This window comes from Dryobates pubescens, chromosome 30 (genome assembly GCF_014839835.1).
Source record: "Dryobates pubescens isolate bDryPub1 chromosome 30, bDryPub1.pri, whole genome shotgun sequence".
In the NCBI taxonomy this organism is placed as follows: domain Eukaryota; kingdom Metazoa; phylum Chordata; class Aves; order Piciformes; family Picidae; genus Dryobates; species Dryobates pubescens.
In genome coordinates this window covers 792,149-815,502 of record NC_071641.1, presented here as the reverse complement: position 1 = coordinate 815,502, position 23,354 = coordinate 792,149, and the positions used below count along the sequence as shown (strand labels likewise).

At 40.3% G+C, this 23,354-nt stretch overlaps 1 protein-coding gene across 3 annotated transcripts in view; it reads left to right on the top strand.

The window, feature by feature from the left end:
• The first annotated feature begins 4,782 nt into the window (after positions 1-4,782).
• ANK3 (ankyrin 3) overlaps positions 4,783-23,354 on the top strand; it is a 209,755-nt gene continuing 191,183 nt past the window's right edge. For all 3 annotated transcript variants that reach the window (XM_054174591.1, XM_054174590.1, XM_054174589.1), the window contains exon 1: positions 4,783-5,275. In XM_054174591.1, the coding sequence (XP_054030566.1) occupies positions 5,162-5,275 (114 nt within the window). In that variant the 5' untranslated portion in view covers positions 4,783-5,161. The remainder of the gene's footprint in view (positions 5,276-23,354) is intronic.

Sequence of the window (23,354 nt, the reverse complement as noted above, 5' to 3'; positions counted from 1 at the left end):
AACATTTATAGTCATCATTTCTACTTAAATTTCCAGTGAGGGCAGAAAGGTCATTTAAGAAGTAGTAAGCCTCTTGGTAGGAAGCACAAATACCCTTAGCCCCAAATAATTGACCATTATCACCACATTCCTGAATTTGTGTCATTTCCAAAGTGTTTTTCAAGCTGGTGTGTCATAAAGTTAAATAAGAAATAAAAGATAATTCAATAAAATTCTAAGTTTTATACTGTAAGTTCAAAGAAGTTGCAGGGTAAGAACTCTAAAAGTGGTTTATAAAATGCAGATTAGATAGTTACTTCTTTCTGTATAGGATATGCTTTCCTTTCTGTCTCTCTCATGTATCCTCAGAGTTTCTCTGGGACTGTTGCTGTCAAAGCAGAATTCTGCTATAAGAAGCATGTGGTGGGGAAAACTCAGCGCAACAAAACACACAGGCAAAACAGGCCTTAGGTTTTCCTAATTTCCATTTGTTTGCTACTTAGTGACCTCAGTTTTCTGCTTGCTTGGGGATGTGTCCATCCTGCCCTGATATCATATGTGTGAAAAGGAGATAGGAGTAAAACTGGATGCTAAATAAGCTTTTAATCTGGTTTGGTTTGGGTTTTCATTGGTTTTTGAGACACAAGACCTGCTAGTCTAATGTGTCAGCAAATGAATCTTATTAGAGTCTTCTGAAGGGTTCTTTTATGAGTTAACTAAGTTTCATACTTTTTTTTTTGAGGAAAAAACCAAACCAACCCAGAACTCTTGTTTGTTCTGCTTATTCTTCTCCCAAAGGAGAATATTTCTTTTCATGAATTGGTAAATCAGTGTTGTCCTTCTTTCTAGTATGTTTCATTCTTCTCTCTTCTCTTATCTGCTCTCTTCCACTGCTTTTCACAACACAATAATCCAGAGCAGGGCTATAGTGGCAGATAGACCTCCCCCTTCTCCCTTGAAAATTGCTTCTCTATCAGATAACACAGAAATTAGGAATTTAGGAGTAACCTAACAAGTGTTTTCTTCATGTGTTTTCATTTACTTTTCTGGTCCTTCTGGTCTACCTGTAATGCTGCTTTTCTTCTTTAGAAAAATGTAAACCTACTTCAGTTATCAGTAAGAGCTGTCACAGTGACCTGCTAGTGGTGTGTGTGATTATGAGCCCTTTTTGATCCTTAGTGATCTAAGGAAGTGCTAAATGTTTCTGTGATGTTCCATCTTCCACAAAAAGAGACTAGATTTTCATGCATCTGTGTTCTGGCATATTATGGTAAACCAACATTTTCATAATTGTCTCATCCTTGTTTGGTTTTTTTTTACCTTGTCCTGAATAATCATTTAAAATAAATGTAAAAGTGATGGTGCCATCTTTGCTGTATAAACTTCTGCCTAATGGGTAAATTAACTCAAATAATTAGATTACAAGCCATTCCCCCCCTAGAACTTCCTGTGTTTTTTTCAAGACCGTTCTCATTGTTGTGTGGTAATGATGTTTTGCAGTCTCTCTTGAGTCTGGCTTAAAGAATTGGACTAGTAGTTTAAACTAAACCACACTTCACTTCCAAGCTGATAAAATCATTTCCCAGCCATTATTACAGCTTTGTGAGTAGATGAAGCTAAGCAGACATTATCGTTGTGCTAACAGAAAGTGTAAGTTTCCCATTGTTCAAGCTAAGATACAGTTTACCATTCCCCATAACTGTATCAGCACCCTATGGATTGTGCTGAAACACTCATTGTCGTTTCGTTGACTGTGTAATCACGGATGAAATCAAAAGCTTAATCATTTCAACGAAGTCTAGAAAGAAGCACTTAATGAAGTTTTCCAGTACCTAGTTCCCTTGAAGTGAGTTATGACACATCTGGCATGAAAACATTCACTCTTCATCCAACTCTCATCTGGCAAGTGCCCTACCACCTTGCAGTGAATGATGCCAGTTCACCAATTCCCCAAAAGCAGAAGTTGTATACATGCAGTGCCTTTTCCACAGGGCTCTGAATCTCTTACGCCTTTTTGGTAACCTCTTTTCTGTTTGAGACTGTTCCAGCCTGCAAGATGCACAAAATCTCCCTAATATTGCTTCAACTTTAATATTTTGTTGTTGTTGTTATCTGTAGCTTTACTGGGCATCATTTCTCAAAATCCTAGCTTGAGGACCTTTTTTCCTCTTCTTCTTCTTCTCCAAATCTAATCCAGAAAGAGTTTAGACTCTGCAGCTCAAGTAGGGATTGTAATCCACATGTGTTTGGTCCAGTTGGTTAATTAGCTGAAAAGATACTTGGGATGAAGCAGGCTCGGCTGACAGAAAAAATTCTTGCACTTATGAATATCTCAAAGGATTGGGAGAATTGACTATTATCCTCACTTATTAGAATTAGTCTCATTAATAAAAGCTTGGGCTGCTTTCTACCTGCATTGAAGGTGGCCTGTACGTAAGGTGGTGTTTGGCCTTCTAAGCTGCATACATTTAGATTATTCTGTGCTAAAAGTCTGCTTCAAGTATTTTAAATATACAGCACATTATAATAAATTATTTCTATTTCCACCACTACCAAGTGGTGAATGACAGAAGCATTCACTTCATTTGTGGCTCAAAGAAGTTGGTTTCCCAAGGCATGAGTCTTCCAAATCCAGATGGAAATGTGCTGGGAGTAAGAAGGATCCAAGTCTGTTGAATTTTGTTGAATTAATTTTCAGTTCTCGTCCTGCTGTATTTTCTAGGTACTTCCCTACTAATAACTGTGTTCTGTCAGTCAGGGGAACTAATGTCAACTTATGTTACAGAGAAAGAACTGATCTTCAGAGAGAATAACTGCCAAGGTTATGCAGGCAGCTTGTGAGCTAGAAAGTGAGAGCTTGGGTGCATTTTCTTTCCTTTTCCCTTTCTCCTTCTCCTTCGGGTTCCTTGAACACCTGGAGGTGCTCAAGAAACATGTGGGCATGGCACTTTGGGAGATAGTTTAATGGTCATGATGGTCTTAGGTTGATGATTGGACTCGACAGTCTTAGAGGTCTTTTCCAACTGAAACAATTATATGATTCTGTGAGTCTGTAGCACCCTCAAAACAGCAACTTTGTTCAGTTCCTCTTTCCAGCAGGTCATCTCCTGTGGTACAACAAAGCCTTCTCACTGTTGTCCTGAGCTTCTCTGAAGAGCTGGGCCAAAATCCAGATGCCTCCCTGAATGGTTTTAAATGCTTGCACTTATGCCTTACAATTGAAAGCATATTCTGGGCATCCTTTGGGTATAATCTTTGCATCTTTAAAAATAGAAATATGTTTATTTGAGCACATGGAGAAGTGGGAATTTACTTCTGGTTCAAAACCACATATTGCCCAACTGCAACATTCCTCTTTCCAAAGGCAGCTTTATATGAATGTTCAGAGGCCTTTCAGATAGGGAAGAGGAGTATGGAGAGGTACAGGGAGTTTTGGATGCAAGCAGGAACCCGTGATTTTACTGCATCAGGAAGAAAAGTCCTTAAGGTCACATAACTGTGGTGTCCATACTTGTGCATTTCTTTAAAGTCATTCCAAAATAAACACGTTTTACACCCCAGTTTATTAGCCTATGAACAGCAGACAATCAGTACACTATGTGCTGTCTTTTGGGCAACATATACAGTGTGTTTAAAGTAGTTTCTGTTTCAGGTATTTAAAAGGTTATTTCACTTTCAGCCATGTTATATGAAAACTAAAGCAATGGGAGCATGTGATTTACTGGACTTCAGCAACCTGGATTCAGAAAATGTCTTTCAAGTTCAGAGGAAGAATATTCACAACCTCATGAGACCCCCTCTGGATTTTACAGTGCACTCCAAAGATTCAATCCAATTTGGCTAATTACACTTCAAGTTTAAATTTCACTTTATCTTTATGATAGCTTCTGGTTTTTTTATTTTCCTTTTGGAAAGAAATGCTAGGATCATGTAAAACTACACTGCTTTCACTTGTGGAGAATTTTGGTTCTTATCTGAAACAAATCATCCTGCCTTAAAACGCCACTCTTCATTACTGCAAAGTGTGCTACTAGGAAAGGTTAAAAACAGCAGTCTTGATGCAAGCTGCTGATTCTTCATATTTGTGTAAGGAAAAATATGGTTCCTTATTTACTAGATGCCTGCTTTGTGTTCATCCTAGTAAAGGATCCTCCTGCAGGCCTTAATACTGCTGCTATTTTACCTCCCTTAATGAATATTCAAAAGCTGCAGTCGTTGAGGACTCAGGTGGCAAAAATAGTAAGATGATTGAAGCAAGCCTTGACATAAAAGCCTAAAAGTACATTTCCAACTACACGGAAATAGTGCCGATTTCCCTTTCTGGCCACGTAAAAGAACAGTGCCAGGAAATCTCCCATGAATTAAATGCCTGTTTCACACACCAGTGTGATTGCATCTTTCTGTCTGTATGATGTGTTGTACTAAGTATGTATAAAACAAAGCCCAAAAAAAAAAAGGAAAAAGACAACAGAGCTTTCTGTCATCCTCTCTCACAAAATGGATTGGAATTGAGAAAGGGGTATAAAGGACACACTGTCAAGATATGGCAATGCATGCATTGTTTTCTGCATAATGCAGTCAGGGTCTCCATGGTAAAAAGAAATTTTTATTTTATTTTTTGTCACCATCAGCAGTTAACCTAGAGTAGGAGCTGCTCCATTTCATTATAGGTTAAATGGCTTCCCACGGAAAACTAGCTGAGAAATGTACATCATCAACGCTGCAGTTTTTAATAGGTTTTAAAAACGTCCTTAAAGATTAGTAAAGAAAATACAATGCAGCATATGGTATTGTTCTGGAATCTGTTTTAAAAGAAAGCGCTCCTTTTCAGCATTCCCCCTTCAGTGGAGTCACTTAGACACTTCCAGCTGGTGGCAGGGTATACAGCCATAATACAGCTTTCTCTGTCCCAGCTGTCTTTTTCATTACGTTAAATGCATTACGATGGCTGCACTGTTTTATAAAGGGGCAAGTACAGAAAGGTATAGGAAGAAATCTGCAACTATGTATTTTTGTAGTGACTGCAAGCTTCTGTAAGATCTCTGAATCCTGGATGTGTTCCTGGCTCTGGTCACAGATTTCCTTCCAGTCACTGGAACATTTGCTGTAAGGGCTGGCTAAAGGTGCCCGAGGAAATCACCTTTTACAAGGGAGCATTGTTGTAAAGGATTTTTAATGCATTATGGCTCATGCAGCATCACAGTTAAAGAAAAACAGGGATTTAGAAATTAATGCTGAAGAAGAAACTGAGAAAAAAAGAAAACACAGGAAAAGATCCCGGGATCGGAAGAAAAAGGTATCTAGATCTGTGCCAAATTCTGAGAGGGATTCTTTTGTTTTAATTTTCTTACCTAGCAATTGAAGTAGCAAAGCTCGTTCTCGCGTGGGACTTGGTAGCTGTGGGAGTAATTTGGTAACATTGTAAAATAGCATTGATAACCTCAGCTGTGGGGTTTGCAAAGCAATTGAATGTTTAATTGGATATTAGTTGATTGCAGTGATGATGCAGAAGGTGTGCTTTCATTTCTCAGACAAATCACTTGTGTTACTGCGATATGTAAACTGTGTGTGAGTTGAAAATAGTTTGTAACCGTGCTGTGAGGTTAAATGCTGAGCTTTCTTACAGGCTTAGCAGCGTGATAGTTTAGCCTTACATGCATGTATTGAAGAGGGATGTGTGTGGAGGCAGATTTTTTTTTCCTTGTTCTTTTCTTTGTGTTGGGACTCTGTCACATGTTTGACTTCTGAAACATCCGTTTTTGTGATAATGTTACAGAAATTAGGGGTTTCGGTGTTTCTTTGCTTTCCTACGGATGAGCCATTTCACAGACTTGAACTGCAGCAGTCTGTTACTAGCAACTTTCTTTTGTTAGGGAAATATGTGACTGAGGTTGCAGAGCTTGATTTTTCTCTGCTGTCGATTTGTCTTGGCTGCAGAAAACCCTCCAGGAAACTAGGATCTGAAAAATTCACTAGGCACTGCATTGCTCATTGTTCAGTTCAGGAGCCTCTGTGTGATTCTAGTCTTACTGTTTCTCTCTGAGGTATAAAGCAAAATAGTTATGGTTTGTGACATAAGGACAGGTAAAGAGGCCAGCCACTTTGGCAGCTCAATGAATATGTCCTTAAAAATGACACCTTGTACTCTGCTCCATAGAAATAAGGCCCTGTCGTGGTACCTTGTCTTTGGATCGATTTGATTCTAATTTTTTAAGAACACAATGAGAAGCCAGTTGTCTTAACAGAAACCTAGTATGTAGTATTTCTCTATGCCTTTGTGAAATCCCCCTAAGGGGGGATTGGATAATCTTCATATGCTCAGAGAAGGAGTATGTGTGCTTCCTAAATGACATGTAGATTTTCTCTAACATATGTGCATCTTTTGGTTGGGTGAGAGTCAGCATTTCCCTGCCCTTTTCTCTCTCTTTTTTTTTTTTCCTCTGCCATGGCAGTAATATACATAATGAAAAGCACCAAGAAACCCACTGCCTTCTGTTCTAGTGAGCACATTAAGATGCTGCTTAGATGGCTGCAGTGAATGTACTGCAGCATGTTAACTGTAGGTATTCTTTCTGTGAGAATGTATACATACAGATCTCCTGAATCATCTTCCTACATAAAGGAAAGTATGAAAATAAGATTCTGTCTTTGGGCCCCATGTTGAGGTGCAGCTGTTTGAAACTGGCCTGACAGAAGAATATTTTTCTTGTCTCCCATTTAGGTTATGTGCAGATTTGTGATGTAGCTATCTCTGTAGATTTTTTTTCACCCCAGCTGAAAACCACTACAGCAGTTAAGATTTTTTTTTAGGGGCTGTCCTGTCAACCCATATTTACCTGTGCCTTGTGAGCTAAAATGTGTAGTCTCTCAGGTAACTCTACTCATGATGCAGGAAGCCCACGCTGTACTTAATGTGCTCAAGTTTAACAATAGCATGCCCAACCGTATCCTTATACTGTCTTTGTCTGAGGGTGCTTTCTCAGAATTTGCAATTAGAAGGATATGAGAGGCTCCTGATTCAGTGAGGTGAGACAATTGCTTTGTAGACAAAAATGCTTTATTTTTTATACAACACAGTGCTGTAGGAAGGAAATCTCTTAGCAACCAGAGTGGTACATGGATAAATATCATCCTATTAATCTCAAATGTGTGGATTTTTTTCAGTGTTTTAGTTCTACATCTTGAGAATGAGATAAAATAGCTTTTGCTCCACCAGAGGCTTTTTTGGGGGTCTCCTTGTCCCCCTTTCCCAAATTCTTAGTGTCACTCTAGAGTTTGGTACCTTAATCCAGTTCTTTTCTCTGTTTCTTTAGGACTTTACAGATTCAGGGTATATAGAGGCTCTTTCTAGTAGGAGAATGGGGCAAAAAGCATAAATTGCTTCACTCAACATTCTTTTGGGCATCAGTCTTCTCATATCAAAGACAGGGGTTTGCTACCTAGTACAATAGGGCGTAGGAAGGCCAGTAATTTTGATTTGCCATTTTGTACTTTCCTGACTATTTAAAACATTTTTCCCCCCAATTTTTCCACTATGAGTTGTGAGTCACTTCTTGTTCCTCTGCACCACCCACAAGCAAGCAGTACTCGGGGCTTTTTTTTGTTATCACATGATGCTGTACAAAGCTAACCTTTTGCTTAAGCAATATACAGAAATATCCTTTAGGGTCTTCCAGTCATGTTGGAACTATGGAGTACCCCGGTGTTTCTGGATAATTTATGTTGTAAGGAGACCAAGGCAGCCAATGGTTAGAAAGTGAGGCTGGAAGGAGCACCCAGTGTCCTAGCCTTGATGATACCAGCAACAGTCATGCTGATTGATGTCCCTATTTAGTTTGATAATTCCAGTCTGAGGGTAATATTTCACCACTTCTGACTGGCTAAGCAATTTACAGTGTAATAATATTTCAGTTATGTCTTGCTTCAATGCTCGTCCAAGAGAAATGACCTTTTGAAAATATACACAAAACAAATCCCTGTATTGTATACAATCCCATTTAATTTCAAGGTGAGAGATACCTTCAAACTGCTGCATTCATCTCTGTAGAGATGCTGTGTTTCTGTGCCCTATGAGCCCACCACACTCCTTCAGTTTGCCTGCTTTCCGAAGGGTCAAAGCTTAAATAGCTTAACTCATGCAAGAGAAAGGGAGGGGACCAGCAAGTGGAGCACAGGGAAGGGTCTGCATCATATAGGTTTTACATGTATTCTATTCAAGCTTATATTACAGCTTCAAGCAGATCTGCCTCTGGATGGTTGTTCAGTGTCCTACACTGCAAATAGTTTGAGAACACCCAAGGGCAGACCTGTGTCTTAAATGGAAATACAAGCCCAGGCACCCTTAATAAAAAGCGACTGACAGGAGGCCTTGCTTGATTACTTACAGTGTGGCTCTGTTGTGCAAGGCTTGCTTTGAGAAAACTAGAAACTGCTTATTCTGTAACAATATGTTGCTTAGTCAGTGCTGTTCCTAAATAAAGGTAAAGTCTCTGAATGTTTTGGTGGGGGCTTTTTTTGTATTCTCTGTTCAGTACCTAGTAGAAGAGAAGGGCAGGTCTTGGCACATTGTCAATTATTTATGTTTTATGCAATATTCAGTAGGACTGAAGTGGTTTCCATTTGTGTGTAGTGCTCAGGAGATAGCATGTTCTTTGGGAACACAGAGTAGCTTGATCATAATGTAAAGCCTGGCTGCTGTCATCTCCAAGATGTTAAAGGCTCTTGCTGTCACATCCTCTGCTGCTGCAAGCTTGTGGGCAGTGAGGATGCCAGTGTCACAAATCCCGGTAATTTCATCACAAAGCTCACAGTGTTTGAAGGTTTTACTTAAATGTCAGGTATGCCAGAAAAACTGCCCTGCAGTTTCCTAATGGGTAAAAACCGAAATGCTGTGTCAGGAGTGACCTACCTGTAGGTGTGCAGCTGCTCACGTGATTTTGAGGAGCTTGTGCATCTTCTGGCCTGGGCTCTGTTCCCAGCTGTGAGGGCCTGAGGGACTGCCCAATGTAGTAGAGCTGCAAACACCTACCAGGGACAGTGGGACCCCAGGAGGGCATCATCATATCCTACTGTTTCCTTTCCTCTCATCTCCCTTGGGGCTGTCAAATGTATTATGGATCTATGCCATGTCAAGGTTTAAGTACAAGTCCCATGAGGCTGAAAAAATTCACCATCTGCACCATCACAATTAACCTGAGGAAAGAGTGTGTTCAGGCCAGATTCAGCGCAAGTGGCTTCTGCAGTTTGATTCACACAGGTTTAAGGAAAACAAAGAGAATTCTTTCTCTGGCCTGCACACATTCCTTCAATGATTTGCCCTGTAGTTTTAAAAGCAGTTTGAGTTGGAATTGATGCAGTTTTCACATGCAAACAAGTCTACCAGTTATCTGGTAAAACTCGAAATTTGAGTTTCAAGGTTTTTGACACAGCTAACAGGTACAAATCTCCATCCATCTCTTAAAATTTCTAACTTGATTTTTAAACAAATCTCCGCATCAGAGACCTCTGTTTCATGGTTTCTAAACAACTGAACTTGCCAGCTGCAGAATCCAGAGTCGTCAAGCACAGAGGATTGCTCCTTGACTTGTTTGTGGTAAGGTACAAACCAGGCAGATGTTCTGACATCTAGGAAGATTACCTAAAGTAAGTGAAAAGATTATGTAGATTTAGAACCTGGAGGAAAACTTCAGCCAGTGAATCTTTCTTATGTGCCAGGAAAATTTCAGTTATATCCTTGAATTTGGACATGATGCTCTGTCAGAGGCAAATCTAATTAAATACTTGAAAAATATTTTTCATCAATGTTTAGGGGCACTGGTGGATGGGATGTCTACTAGCAGGGTTGAATTCTTGCCAGCATGAGCTTTGGTGGTGAAAAAGTGCTTCTGTTTAGCTGGAAAAACAATTCTGTCTTTGAAGATGACCCCCAATGGAATGAAAAGATTGCGTTGTATTGTGAGGGTAGCGCTACAGCATCATTTGAAGTGGACGCTGCTTAATCTCACTTTGTTGTTTATAAACCCAGAAAAACATTTTGCACTGTTACACATTTCCAGTTTTATTTAGGCAATTTTAGAACATTTGCCTTCTCATCTTCACCTTCTTGATGCCTCAGGTTTGTGCCGTCACAACGGATGGCCATTGGTTCTTATGCTAATGTCGGTCTGGGTTACAAATCATGTTAGGCTTAATGTTAGCAGCTCATGGTGGGAGGAGATGGGGAAGAGGGAGTACTACAATGGGTGACCTTGCCATTATTGGAAGATTGGCCAGGTGACTAGATTTAGAGCTGGACACTCACTCAGTGTTATCAATACTGTTTCAACTACCTGGTTGATGTTAATGGAGACTTTCGTATTTCTATTTTTTCCATTCAGGCTGTTTTATTTGCATTTATTAGAAAAGCTGAGGGGGAGGAGTAAACATTTCTTCTATGGGGAAAATAGATGTTTTTGAAGCAAAAGGAAGATCAAATACAATATCTGGTGAACAGTGACTTAAAAAAAAAAGAAATAAAAAAAATTTAAAAATCTCTTTGTGTAGTTATCAATATTTAACCCTGTGCCAAAAGTCAAAGCAATGTGAATTTCAGGCTCTTAACTTGCCTGAATTGATGACTTCAGGATAAGTTTTGGGTACTTTGATACAATTCTCCTTGGGCATTTGATAAGTTTTCGTCACTGTGGGCCAAAATATTTGACGACTAGTGCAAATGTGACTGAGTGAGCACCTGCTAAAATTGAGTGTTGGACTCAATCAGACGTAGTTTGAGTCAAGCTAGTAGGAACTAGGCTCTTGGTGTACTCGATATGGGTAAAGGAAAGAAATTGCAAAGGAAACAGGTCTGGATTGTAAGTCGTATTTAAATAGAAATAGCTTCATTTCCATACAAAGCCAGATGTATTCCCACACTGATGTGAATGGAAGTTCAGGCAATAAAAGTCAGGATTTGCTGTTGTTCAGTAATTTGTACAGGTCTTTAGCCCACTGGTAGAATGGTAATGGGGATTCTCTGACTGAGGCAGTAGGGCTGTCTCAGGACTGCATTGTAAAAGGCACAGAGAACTGGGCCTTAAGGGTTTGACTGGGCCTATCATACCTAGTGAGTTGGAAACCCATTAGGCATTGTAGCAACTCAACAAAATAATGCCTCTCTGTGTGGGCCCTTTCAGGTGACGAACTCAACTGAGATAATAAAGCTGCCCCACATTGCTCCTGACTTCAGTTATCTCACTGAATTATGCCTTCAGAGCATAATTCAATGTATGTAAGTGAGATAAGTTAGTGTCCTCATTTTCAGAGGTATCGAGTATCCTTCAGCCCTGCTGCTTCATCTAAGAGTTTTGGGCATTCTGCGTATCAGGCTCTGGCATCTCTGGTGGACATTTGGGATCATGCAATGTCTTTAAAAACCTTTCTTGTATGTGTGTTGCCTGAGTGTGGCATTTGTGTGGAGCTCTGCTTTGTTGGCCAGGGCTTGGCTCAATGGCTAGTTACTGATCTACATGGCAGGGACCAAATTGTCTTGGTTTTGAAATCACCAAAAAAGGAAACCCAACAGAATGTTTCTTCAGAATTCATTCAAGTAAGACTAATGTGAACAGAGGAACTGGACTAAAATAAGATTGTTCTGCTAATTAAAAAGAACATTTACTCTGGGATGTATTGATTTTATTTTTTTTTTGTCTTAAGGGAGTCATCATTTTGCCAGTATGCTGAAGTTCTCCATTATTTGGAAAGTTATAACTAGTAATGTGAATTTGTCCCGCATTAAATTGTTAGCGCTCTGATATGTACATGAGCGGCTTAATGCCTTTGTATTGTGAAAGAAAACTTTGTTTTACCTTTGCAGCTGCAGAAAGGTACAGAAAGTTGCTGTGGTCCTTCATAGTTACTTTCATCTGGGCATTATTTTAGAAAACTTGTTGTGGTTTATTTTAATGACCTGAAATGTTGTATTTTACTGAACGTTGTTGTTGTTTGTTTGAGCTTATTGGGCAGCTAAAAGGTTTATGCAGCAATTCTAAACCTCTTTAGAATCATAGAATAGCTCAGGTTGGGAGGCAATTTAGAGATCATCTCCTTCAACCTCCCCACAATGGGCAGTGACACCTCTGAACGAGACTTGGCTGCTCAAGGCCTTATCCAGTGTTTTAATCTTCCTATTTTTTCATTGAAAATCATTCATAATTAAAGAGAAAATCACAAGGTAGAAGGCATTCATTTATGTTTCTGATACCCTAGTTAAGCATAACATATCCTACTCCATATTTATCTGTCTGGAATTAATGGGACTTTATAGAAGTAGTTACTTCTTGGTAAAAGTGGTAGTATATAAGGCCTCTGTTAATGCATCAATTGCTGAAACAAAGGTCGGTACTTTAAGAGGTATCCACTGCCTCATCATAATGTTATACAGACACAATGTCTGCAGATATTTCATGGGCTTAGTGTGACACGTATCATAGTGCCTAGTGGTGGCTACCTCAGCAAAATCTTCATCAGTAACATTAAACTTGATGTCTTTGGTGACCCTATCTCTACCAGGAACCAAGAAGGCTGCTAGGTGTGTTGGTGCTTCACCCATTAATGTAATAGTTAATGAATACAGAAAGCCACTGTGACCTTGTCACTTGCTTCCCTTGTGAAGGGCTGCATGTGTCCTTTAGATACTTGGTGCGGTGTCAGTGGAAATTGCTGCCTGCTTTCTGCAAATCAGTCTGGGATGGCATATAGAAAATTGTCCTTTGTAGATTCTGGGCAGTTTGCTGAATAGCTCTATTTTGGTGCATATCAAGGGGAAAAAAACCACTGTTTGCTAAATGAGCTTGAATTATATTCAAGTATTCCACACTCATTTGTAGTATGTGCATAGAAGGGATGAGGGTATGGTATGCAAGGTTTTGCTTTTTTGTAGAATATGGAAGCCATTTGTGAAAGCAGAAAAGTGTTTCTTCTTTTTTGTGACATCCCATCAGCTCAGCTCTGAACTACAGCCCTATCCTTAACCCTGTGGCCTCTGCCTTTTGAAATAAGATGTTTTTAAGTATCCAGACTCTGCTGGAGTAAAGGGTTTGGAAGGGAAGTGAGAAAATGAGATAGGTAGTTGCTGAATTCTGAGTGCTGTGAAAGGATTTCCTGGAGCTGCTGAAGTGGCTGTTTTTGCATAATCATATTTTAGAAGTAAGCACCATGATTATGCAAATCCTTGAACTCTGATAGACTACAAGTAACTATTAACCAATCTGAATTACTTTCATAGTTCACTAGTACCGAGGAGCAACCTTGGGTTGTAACACAAATACTCTTCTTCTAATGATGATATGATCTGCCAAGGTGTGTATAGTGCTCTTGTAGGCTGCTGCTTGCATGATGTCTTCATGTTCTAATGGCTGAAGAGTTCAACCTGAGTATAAAAACTCATAACCTCTAAAGGGAAAGGATTTATACACAGCAAAACAGATAATGTAATGTACTTATGCATATATGTAATGTACATGTTAATGTATTTATGGGGGTGTGTTTCTATGTGTGCAGGGCAAGAGCAGGAGGGCAGGTGGTACTCAGGGGTTTGGTTGTGACTCCCTGCCTGTGTGCTTTGCACCAGTCCATCTGTAACCCTGAGGCAGGCACCTCCAAAGTGTCCCTGCTTCCCAGAGTGAGTACCCCATCCGTGTTAGGCAGCACTGGCACTGGGAGGGTGCCGCAAGGCGAATATTTAGTTTCAGAGCAGCTATGTTCCCTTTGCTCCTCTGCAGTAGCTCCTGGAAAGCCATGTTCACCCCAGGTCTTGGTCCTTAGGAGGAAACTGTCCATGAAGCTGTTAGCAATGTTTGCAGAAATGCACACTGTTTGGGTGCATATAAGAAATTTGTTTCTTCATGTGTGCAATTTACTGTGTGATTTTGTTCCATTGCTGTCATTGATTCCTAAAGAAATTGTAATTTTATTATTTTTAATGAAAAGACAGTTTGAAGGAACAAGTAATTAGGTAGAGCAGATCAGAAAGTTCAATGGTCTGTTTCCAACTTCTGACACGTCTGTTTAAATTCCTCAAATGGCAGCATCACCAGCAATTTCTGCACCGTGCTCAGAGTTCACCTCTAACACGCTATGTTTTTACCTGCCCTATTTGGTGTCAGCAGAAGATACAGCTGTGGAATTCACTTTCTGTTCAGCACATGGGTTCATGTTCTGGGAGATTACTTACAAAAGTTAGAACATGGAATAACTCCTGATAACTTCCCTCAGCTAAGCATGATTGTCACACCTAACTGGTGTGTTGTCCTTTCTAGTGACATGTCCTGTGCGCTGTCCCCAGACTTACATATCTGGAGGTGTTCTCTGGGAACCCATGTAAAAGCAAAGCTGTACAATATCCATTGGGTAGATATTCCCTCCACATTCCAACAGTAATTCACAGGGCATTTTACTAACAGAAAACAAAGGTGGAACTTAGCCACTGACTTTCAATTCCTTTTTCCAGGACTGCAATCATAATGTCTTCTAAATATAAGCATTCATAGCCTTGGATGAATTCCTTCATATGTTGAATAATTTTATTTCCTTTCACATGTTTTTTTTTTCCTTTTTTCCTTTAACCTCACCACTTCTTCTGGGCCCTACCATGGTATCTCTGAAATTGCAATCATTTCCCATTCATCAATCACTGTCTTAATGCTTAGCATTTGCAAAACTCTCATCAGCTGGCTTTGCCATTGGTCCGTGAGGAAACATCAGTGTCTGGGTGATCCGAGTTTAACCTGTTCTCCTGCCCCCTTCAGATTCGTATGAATCTAGCAATCATTTCTGGTCCTGAGGCTAATGTTTTCATGCCAAGATTCTAGGAAAATTAATGCAACTATTATTCAGAAATAGACTGCTGCCTAGACCTTGAAGCACAGGTGGATGAGCCTGGGGTGCTCTCCACACCTGAAGAGAAAGGTCCCCCAAGAGAGATGTACAGGTACCAAGCACTTCATGGTGCAGTAGGTTTAGAAAGAGCCTCAATCTACGGAAAAGTAAATGCAACATTTCCCTGTAGTGCAGAGGAAAACTCTCTCAAAAGAGGCTGCTTTTGGCCAGAGAGTATCACACAGTATGTTCTGAAGGGTGGATGTGGATGGTTTCCTTTTTCTTACACAAGACTAAGTCAAAACATCCCATAGCAAAATATTGTTGAGAAGTGAGTGGCAAAGGCTTCCTTTATTACATTTTTACAGACTAAGCAAAGAAAACATCTTCAAGGAGAATGAATGAACGCACTGGATACCTGCAGTCCTAGTTTTTCTTAACACTTGATTTAATTTGAAACCACCAGCACTTTGAAGCTGTTAAACAACAAAATTCTGATAACTGAAGACTGCTGTTTTTCTACCAGTCTGAAAAGATTAAAAATACGTTGAGAGGAAATCATCTCTCATGACAGTGGGTGCGCAATCAAAGTTTCTAAGTAGGGCAGCCTGAGGAACAGCTAGCGCTTTTTAACAGTTATGGGAAAGTGTATGTTGTTTGATGTCCCTATCTGATATCTTCCTGTCTACCTTATTTGTAATATCAGACTGCCTGGTTGTGCTTAAAGAAGGCTTAATAAATGTTTTGCACACTCAGCACACGCTGCCCACATAAAAGATAAAAGTATGCAAACTTCCAAGTCATCCAAGCAACAAATAAAGGGTTGGGGGTTCTCCCACAGACTCTTTCAATTTGATCTTGAACAGTTTATTTAATCTCTGTTTTTTCACTCTGTAAAATATCTCTGTATTTTCCCCGTGCATTTTAAGGATCTCTTTTCAAATGGCAAGCACGGAGTATTATTCTGTGCTCGATATAGAACATATTCTGCATGCTTTGTGTAAGGACCTTTGCTACAAAATAAGACTTGTGCAGGGTTTATGGTTTTTCAATGACCTTGGAGCTGCTCAGTGCTGACCTGGTATGTGAACTCTTGTTTGCATCCACAGCTCTCAGAAACATTTTTGCTGGTGTCTTGCCATGATTCTGGAGGAGAAATCTGTTCTTTAAAGAAGTATATGCTCATTAAAAAGCTTTTGGTTGAGAGGAAGCATGCATGGTAATGATTCTAATTATGGCCCTTGGTATTCAGTATAAATATCCATTAACTGTTACTTAGATTAATTTTCTTGTCTGTAGTATACCAAGGCATTGGGTAAAGGCTCTGTTAGAACAACTAGAATAGCTTAGGTTGGAATGGACCTTAGAGATCATTTAATTCAATCTCCCTGCCGTCGGCAGGTGCGCCTCTCAACTGGGCTGCTCAAGGCCTCATCCAAACTGGCCTTGAACATACCCAAGGAGGAGGCATCCACAGCCTTCCTGGGCAACCTATAGCAAATGGGTAGGAAATTGAGGAGAGGTAGGAGACCTGAGTGGTTAAGTAGGGAACTGCTGGGTAAACGTAAGTGGAATAGGAGTGTCTATAGATCACAGAAAGAGGGGCTGCTTACTACTTGGGAGGAGTTTAAGACTGTTGTCAGGGAATGTAGGGAGGCAGCTAGGAAAGCTTTGCAAGGGAAGTCAAGGACAACAGAAAGGGCTTCTCCAATTACATTGCAGAAAAAACCTGATGCTAGAGGCAAGGTAGGCCCACTGCTGAATGAGGTGGGTGCTCTGGTGACAGAGGATACAAAGAAGGAGGAGTTGCTGAATGCCACCTTTGTCTATACTGCTGACTGTCCTCAGGGGCACCAGACCCTTGAGGCCTCTGAGGAAGTCAGTATAAAGGAGGAATCTCCCTTGCTTGATGAGAACTGGGTTAGGGAGCAATTGGGCAACCTGGATATCTATAAATCCATGGATTCTGATGGGATGCACCTGCAAGTGCTGGGGGAACTGGTGGAAGGCCACTCTCCATCATCTTTGGCAAGTCATGGGGAACAGGAGAGATGCCTGAGGACCTAAGGAAAGCAAATGTCACTCCAGTCTTCATAAAGGGCAAGAAGGAGGATCTGGGTAACTATAGACTGGTCAGCCTCACCTCCACCCCTGGGAAGGTAATGGAACAACTTATCTTTGGTGCCATCTCAAGCATATCAAGGATAAGAGGGTCATTAGGTTCAATCAACATGGCTTTACCAGGGGAAAGCCATGTTTGACCAATCTGATAGTCTTTTATGAGGACATATCCAGGTGCATATATGATGGTAGAATAGTGAACGTGGTTTATCTGGATTTCAGTAAAGCATTTGACACCATCTCCCACAGCATCCTTGCAGCTAAACTGAGGAAGTATCATCTAGGTGATTGGGTAATGACATGGATTGGGAACTGGTTGAAGGGAAGAAGTCATAGAGTTGTGGTCAGTGGGGTAGAGTCTATCTGGAGGTCTGTGTCCAGTGGGGTGCCTCAGGGGTTGGTATTGGGACCAGCAATGTTCAATATATTCATCAAAAACCTGGATGAGGGCATAGATGGCACTGTCAGCAAGTTTGCTGATGACACCAAACTGGGAGGAGTGGCTGACACACCTGAAAGCTGTGCTTCCATTCAGCAAGACCTGGACAGGCTGCAGAGTTGGGCAGGGAGAAATTTAATGAAATACGAGGGCAAGTGTAGAGTCTTGCATCTGGGGAAAAACAACCTTATGGCCTAGTGTAGGGCAAGGGGCAATAGGTGCAAGCTGAAGCAAAGGATGTTCCATGTGAACATAAGGAAACCTTTTTCATTGTCAGGGTGACAAAACACTGGAGCAGGCTGTCCAGAGAGGTTGTGGAGTCTGCATTCAATAGCTGCCTGGATGCATTCCTGTGTGACCTACTCTAGGTGATCTTGCTCTGGCAGCGGGGTTGGACTAGATAATCTTTTGAGGTCCCTTCCAACCCCTGTTCTGTGATTCCAAAGTCTCACCACCCTCATACTCATAATCATACTAGTTAAGCTGCAGATAGAAATGTGTGTTGTTTGCAAAGACTTGTTTCTGTTTTGCCCAGCCAACATATAGGAAAATTGTCCAAATTCTGGCTTTAGAAGTGCATGAGTTTAGATCTAAAAGGCTAAATGTAGCATATTTGGTGATGTTTTATGTAGCTTATTGTTGACTTATGTATCTGTTTTCCTTGAAGCTAAACTCACTGAAATGTGGTCAAGTCATAGGTCCAATTAGGAGAACCACTGAACATAAGGAATAAATTCAACTTGAAAGGCCACATGCACAATCTGCCTTGGGTTGAAAAGCCAGGAGATGCTGTAACCAAACAAAACCCTCAGGGAAGTTGTTCAAAATTGTAGCCCTTTGTTCCCATAAGCAAAACTACCCCTTTCTCCTTGTTTACTACCTAACTCAAATAGCAAACAAAGCTGGTGGACTTTTAAAGTCAGATTGGAGGAAGATGAGGAAAAAAGAATAAAAGCATTAGAAAGAACTCTGGTGTTGAAATCGGGGCAGCAATTAAATGGGAGATACAGGAGGAGCCACAAGGGCCACTGACCCAGAAGTTTGATTTGATTTTGGCTGTAACTAGCTGCTGGGAGATGAGCCACTCATCCTGAGGAGCTCCTAGTTAGCCCACAGTGTTTTGCCCAGGCTGAGCCCCCCTGGGAAAGGGGGATCAGAATGGGACAAAGCAAGCACAAATTCAGTCTCTGCTGGGGTCTGGGCGCCGGGCTCCAAACCCTGCTGAGTTCAAGGAGGCCTGCAGTTCCTTTCAGGACAATGCGGATAGGCTCTATGAGCAGTAAAGGTGATGTATGGCTGAGTAGATGGCTAAGGGGCTGGGTCTCTTCCCTGAGAGCATCAGCCTACTGCAAGCGAGCAAATACAGTGCTGCCTGCAGGGCTGCTGCTCTCTGATTGCATTGCTGCTGTGGGACTGCAGTCCTCTTTGCCAGCCCCTCCTTCCCACAAAGAGATGCTAGCTTGATAAGGGGAGAAATTCAGGCATCAAAGTAAGCAAGAAGATAAAAAAAACCCTCCAGCTCTATATAGCAGGGTGAGAAATTTAATTGGTTGGAGGACATCCAAGAGATTGCATCTCATTAAGTCCTTGAAAAGATAAGCTCTCTTATCTGTTATCTGGTTGCATTAATTTATACGGTTGATATGTAGCCTACTGATTTGTCAAGGTCCATGTACAAAGAGGTAACCAGGAATTAATCAGGACTTGTCAGTTTTGAGTTATTTCTGGTACAAAACTGAGCAATTCTTGTACACCTATAAACCAGCAATTGTTCCCTAAAATAGCAGTCTCCTAACCAAACTATATAGTTCAATTCTTAATGTTTAAGGGTGAAGCCAAAATTCAGCTTTGTGTCTTTCTGTGTGTTTCTTTATCATTTTGCAGTAACATTTTCTCACATTTTCTTGACAAGCCAGAATCTCTGTCCTAGTTTTTGCAAGACATGCTCTCTGTGCCTGCCTGTTTCTTAGAAAATAGTTGTCTAAAAAGTTGCCTGAAAAAGGATAAAAGGTAATATCCCTGAAGGAAAAGTAAGTCACTGATTATATTGTCATTCAAACGAAACAATATCATAAGGAAAGACTGAGGAAACAGAAAGGAAAAACAAAAACTTGAAGTGGGGAGCAGGGGCAGTCTTGCAAAGCTTGCCAGCAAAGTCCCCGCCAGAGCCTTCGGAAGCTTCCAGTGGGAATATTGCAGTACTTTGGCTCTTCCTATGGGTTCAGTTTTGTCTGCTTTAGTTATCCAAAATAGCAATTCTCTTTCTTTATGGAAGCAGGCATGTTAACTAGTAGCAGTTGGTTTTGTCATTTTATGCATTTATATTGAATATTCAGTCTTTTGCCTCTTGGATAGTTTCATACATTCAAGCAAATTGAATGTATGAAGCTGTATTAACATATAGGCTGCCTGAAATCAATTGTACTTCACAGGTATCTCGTTACTGCAATTCAGTAAATGTGATTGCCTATAGTTCTTGTAGTTGGCAGTTACAAATTAGGGCTGTGTATCTTTAGGGAAGATTTTCTAGCAGTACAATTTAGGTTTCATATGTAAGAACCTTAATTTTAATACATCCTGCTGTTTGAAGAAACATTAATGGCTGCTCAGGAGGAGAGTGATGGCAAGAGAGGACAAGGTCAGTGGTAACTCAGAGTGTATTAGCCAGCCTCAGAATGACAAGACACAGTTTTTGCAAATGGCAGAACTGGAGTGTTTAATAGCAGACAGTGACAATACTGACAGATTTCACACTTCCTTCTGCAATTAAGGAAAGACAGTTGTATTTTGCGAGAGACTGTTGACGACCGTCCAGGCACCGAATGCTGCCAGGCCACTGAAGTCAGTGGAAGGAAGGTCCTTTGGCCTTGTCTTGTTAGTATACTGCTGGTATTTTAGAGAATGTTTTTATTCCATTTCTTCTTCTAAGTCTGGTTAGAATGACTTGAAAAAACATCTGACCCATGGGCTGTGGCATTGTTGCCTTTCCTGAATGATACTGAAGTGGGAGTGCATGTGGAAGGGAGGCAAACCACTTTTGGTGTAGCCTGTAAAATGAGGGAAACTCACCTGCCTCATCAGAAAGAGGGAATTACAGAAATCTTTCCCTCCAGAGAACTAAGTTGCTTTGCTTTGTTCCAAGGAAAGGTTCTCTTTGGTTTGGTTTTATAAATCTCTAGCTGCAAAAGATGTATTAACCATTTGCAATTAAGTGCATAGGGGAAAACAATGTTATGTGCTGGCCACAGATCTCAGTTTTCAGAAATCAAAATATTTGCAACTAGATAGGCTGATCAGCTTCACATGGTGAGCTGACAGGAGAGGAGAACATAAGGCAGCTTCTGGTTTTGAAATCTATCTAATTTTTACTTCTGTTTTCAGTCAGAAAAACACAGTCAAAAGGTGCACCATTGTTTCTCAGTACTCACAAATGACTAAGCAAACTGTATGATGTCTTCACTTTTGTTGTCATGAGTCTGGTCAGTCAAAAGTGCTAAATATTCTGGCACTAATCCAGTAAAGTACTTAAGCTTGTACTTAAATTTCAGGCTATTTGTAATTCAGTGAGTATAGCGACAATAATGTGCTTAAAGCCGAGTCTAGTCTTAAATGATGTGTTGAATGGAGGCCATGGTACTTACCCCATCAGAAGAGAGAATTTTTAGAAGAGAAGGCCCATCCTGAAATGCTATCACTTATCCCAGCTCTTGAGCAACTTTAATCTGGAGATGACATAATTTATTTTGCATAGTAGCTAGAAATATTGGGGAATCTAATCAACAGCAAACCTTGGCATTTCAGTGACATTATTTTCTTCATAGGTTTCTGTTTGGTTGGTTTGTTTTCTTTTTAAAGAATGGTCAAACACTAACAGTGAGAAAACATTGAAGATGAGAAAAATTAAGTCCATTAAATAAGGCAAGGAAGGCCACCTAGCACTAAGTCACAGCTGATAATTGCACTCATATTATTGATTTAATCATGCTTATTAAGCAGCTAATTAACTCATCATTTGGCTGGTGTTACAGTGGTATTAATCCAATATGTAAATTATAAGTGTATAAATTCTCCTTTGGACAGTTACTTGCACGCCACAAACAAATGTGTATTGGAGCACACCAACTTATTCAGGGCAATTTTTTTCAGATAAGATTCCTAATTTGAAAAATGCAGAGTTTGATATGCTCAAAGTCATAGATTTGGTTTTAGCTCAACAAAATATTTGTTGATTATTAAATGAGCACGTACTGAGTGACAAAGAAATGAAACCAAATCAATAAAATTCTGATTAGAATATGTCATTTCTGTGCAGCAAGCGATTCCTAAAATAATTTCCCTGTAATTTGGTGGGGTTTTCCCCACATGGCTTTTTATTGCTGTGAACAAAGGGAGCCATTTCAGTCACTAACACTGCTCTCTTTGTGACAGGCCTCCAAAAACATGACCCTGTAGCAAATTCAGTCTTGTGAAAACTGTTAAGGATCAACTTGCCCTAAGACTGCAAGGGAGAAGAAATACAAGCAGTTAGGAATGTACTTCCATTCCTGACACATCCATGATTCTGGAGACTCAACTAAGCAGTCACATAGTTAAGTAAGGATGTTACTCAGCTGAGCACGTTCTTTGTGACATCACACAAGTATGTCTCATCTTTTGAAATGGAGTAAGTTACATTTGTTGAAGTATTTTTCTAAATGCAGGAGTGAAACATGAACATCTCCACTATCATTAATACAGGCATTTCATGCTGTGTGCTCTGTTAGTGATGGTTCCATTCAACATTTGCAACGGCACTAATACTAATTGCAAGTAACTAAAATGTGGGCTGTCTGCTGAGCTGGGGATGAATTATGCACTTGAAGGTTCAAGGTCCTCTGCTTTCCCATTCCCTGCACATGAGGGATTTGTACAGAGGTGGCTGTCAGAGTGAGGTCCAGGTGCTAGAAAGATAAGAATCAGTTCTGTGGGCATGTTGATTTACACATGTATTTCCTTTCTCAGGAGAACAGGCAATTTTGTGATGGTTTGAAACCTTTTAAAACTGGTAAAGGTCAATGGATTCAAACCAAAGGTTGCGAAGAAGACTATTTAAAATCACAGCTATTATCTATTTTAATTTCCGCTGCTGGAGAGTACCCCAAAACACTCATTATGTGAAGGGTATAATCTCTGAACAAATGACATGGTGGAATTAATGAACAATTAACTGTGATCATACGTTATAAACAGAGCTGATTAGAATCCACACATGCCTGGGTTTTAGACAGATTCTCTTTTGACTTAGCTTTGTGTTGCTGAAGTAGGACCATGCAGCACTCATTTCTTATTCATTGTGTGAGTATAACATCATTTCCTCTGAGGTAGGGCTGTATCTTTTAGTTTTCATGGCAACCAGACAAAGAATTAATCTATTCTTCAACTTCTATGTGTGGGGAGGGTAGAGGTGAGGGAAAATATAGAATCCATCTTAGTAATTTTCCTCATATCCATATATCTAATATGTGTACATTACAGACCTTCTCCCATATCCTAGAGACTATTCTTCAATATACCGTGTGGTGATCAGATCAGAGAGAACACTGTAAAGCTAGAAGAAAGGGAGTATCTGTCCCCAGTAGCTGTGGCTGCACGGTGGTGTATGCAGCATGCAATGCAGTTACTGTGCTGTGCAATTTACTGTCTTCATTAAATCAGACAAGCGTCAGGTGAACCGTGGAAATTCCATCTGCATTCGCAGTGGGCTCCATGCATACTATTTACACTTTGTTCCTATCACTTTGTTTAACTTCCACATGTATGTGTTTAATAAATGAATACCATTATAAATTATGCTGATTCTTTCAAACAGTAATGTCAGATGCTGTGGTCAAAAACATTTTTCAACCTTAAAGGGAAAATGCTTCTGACACTTTAAAATAGAAGCAGGTCCTGAGCTCTCCTAATGTCACTGGGGACAGGTGAG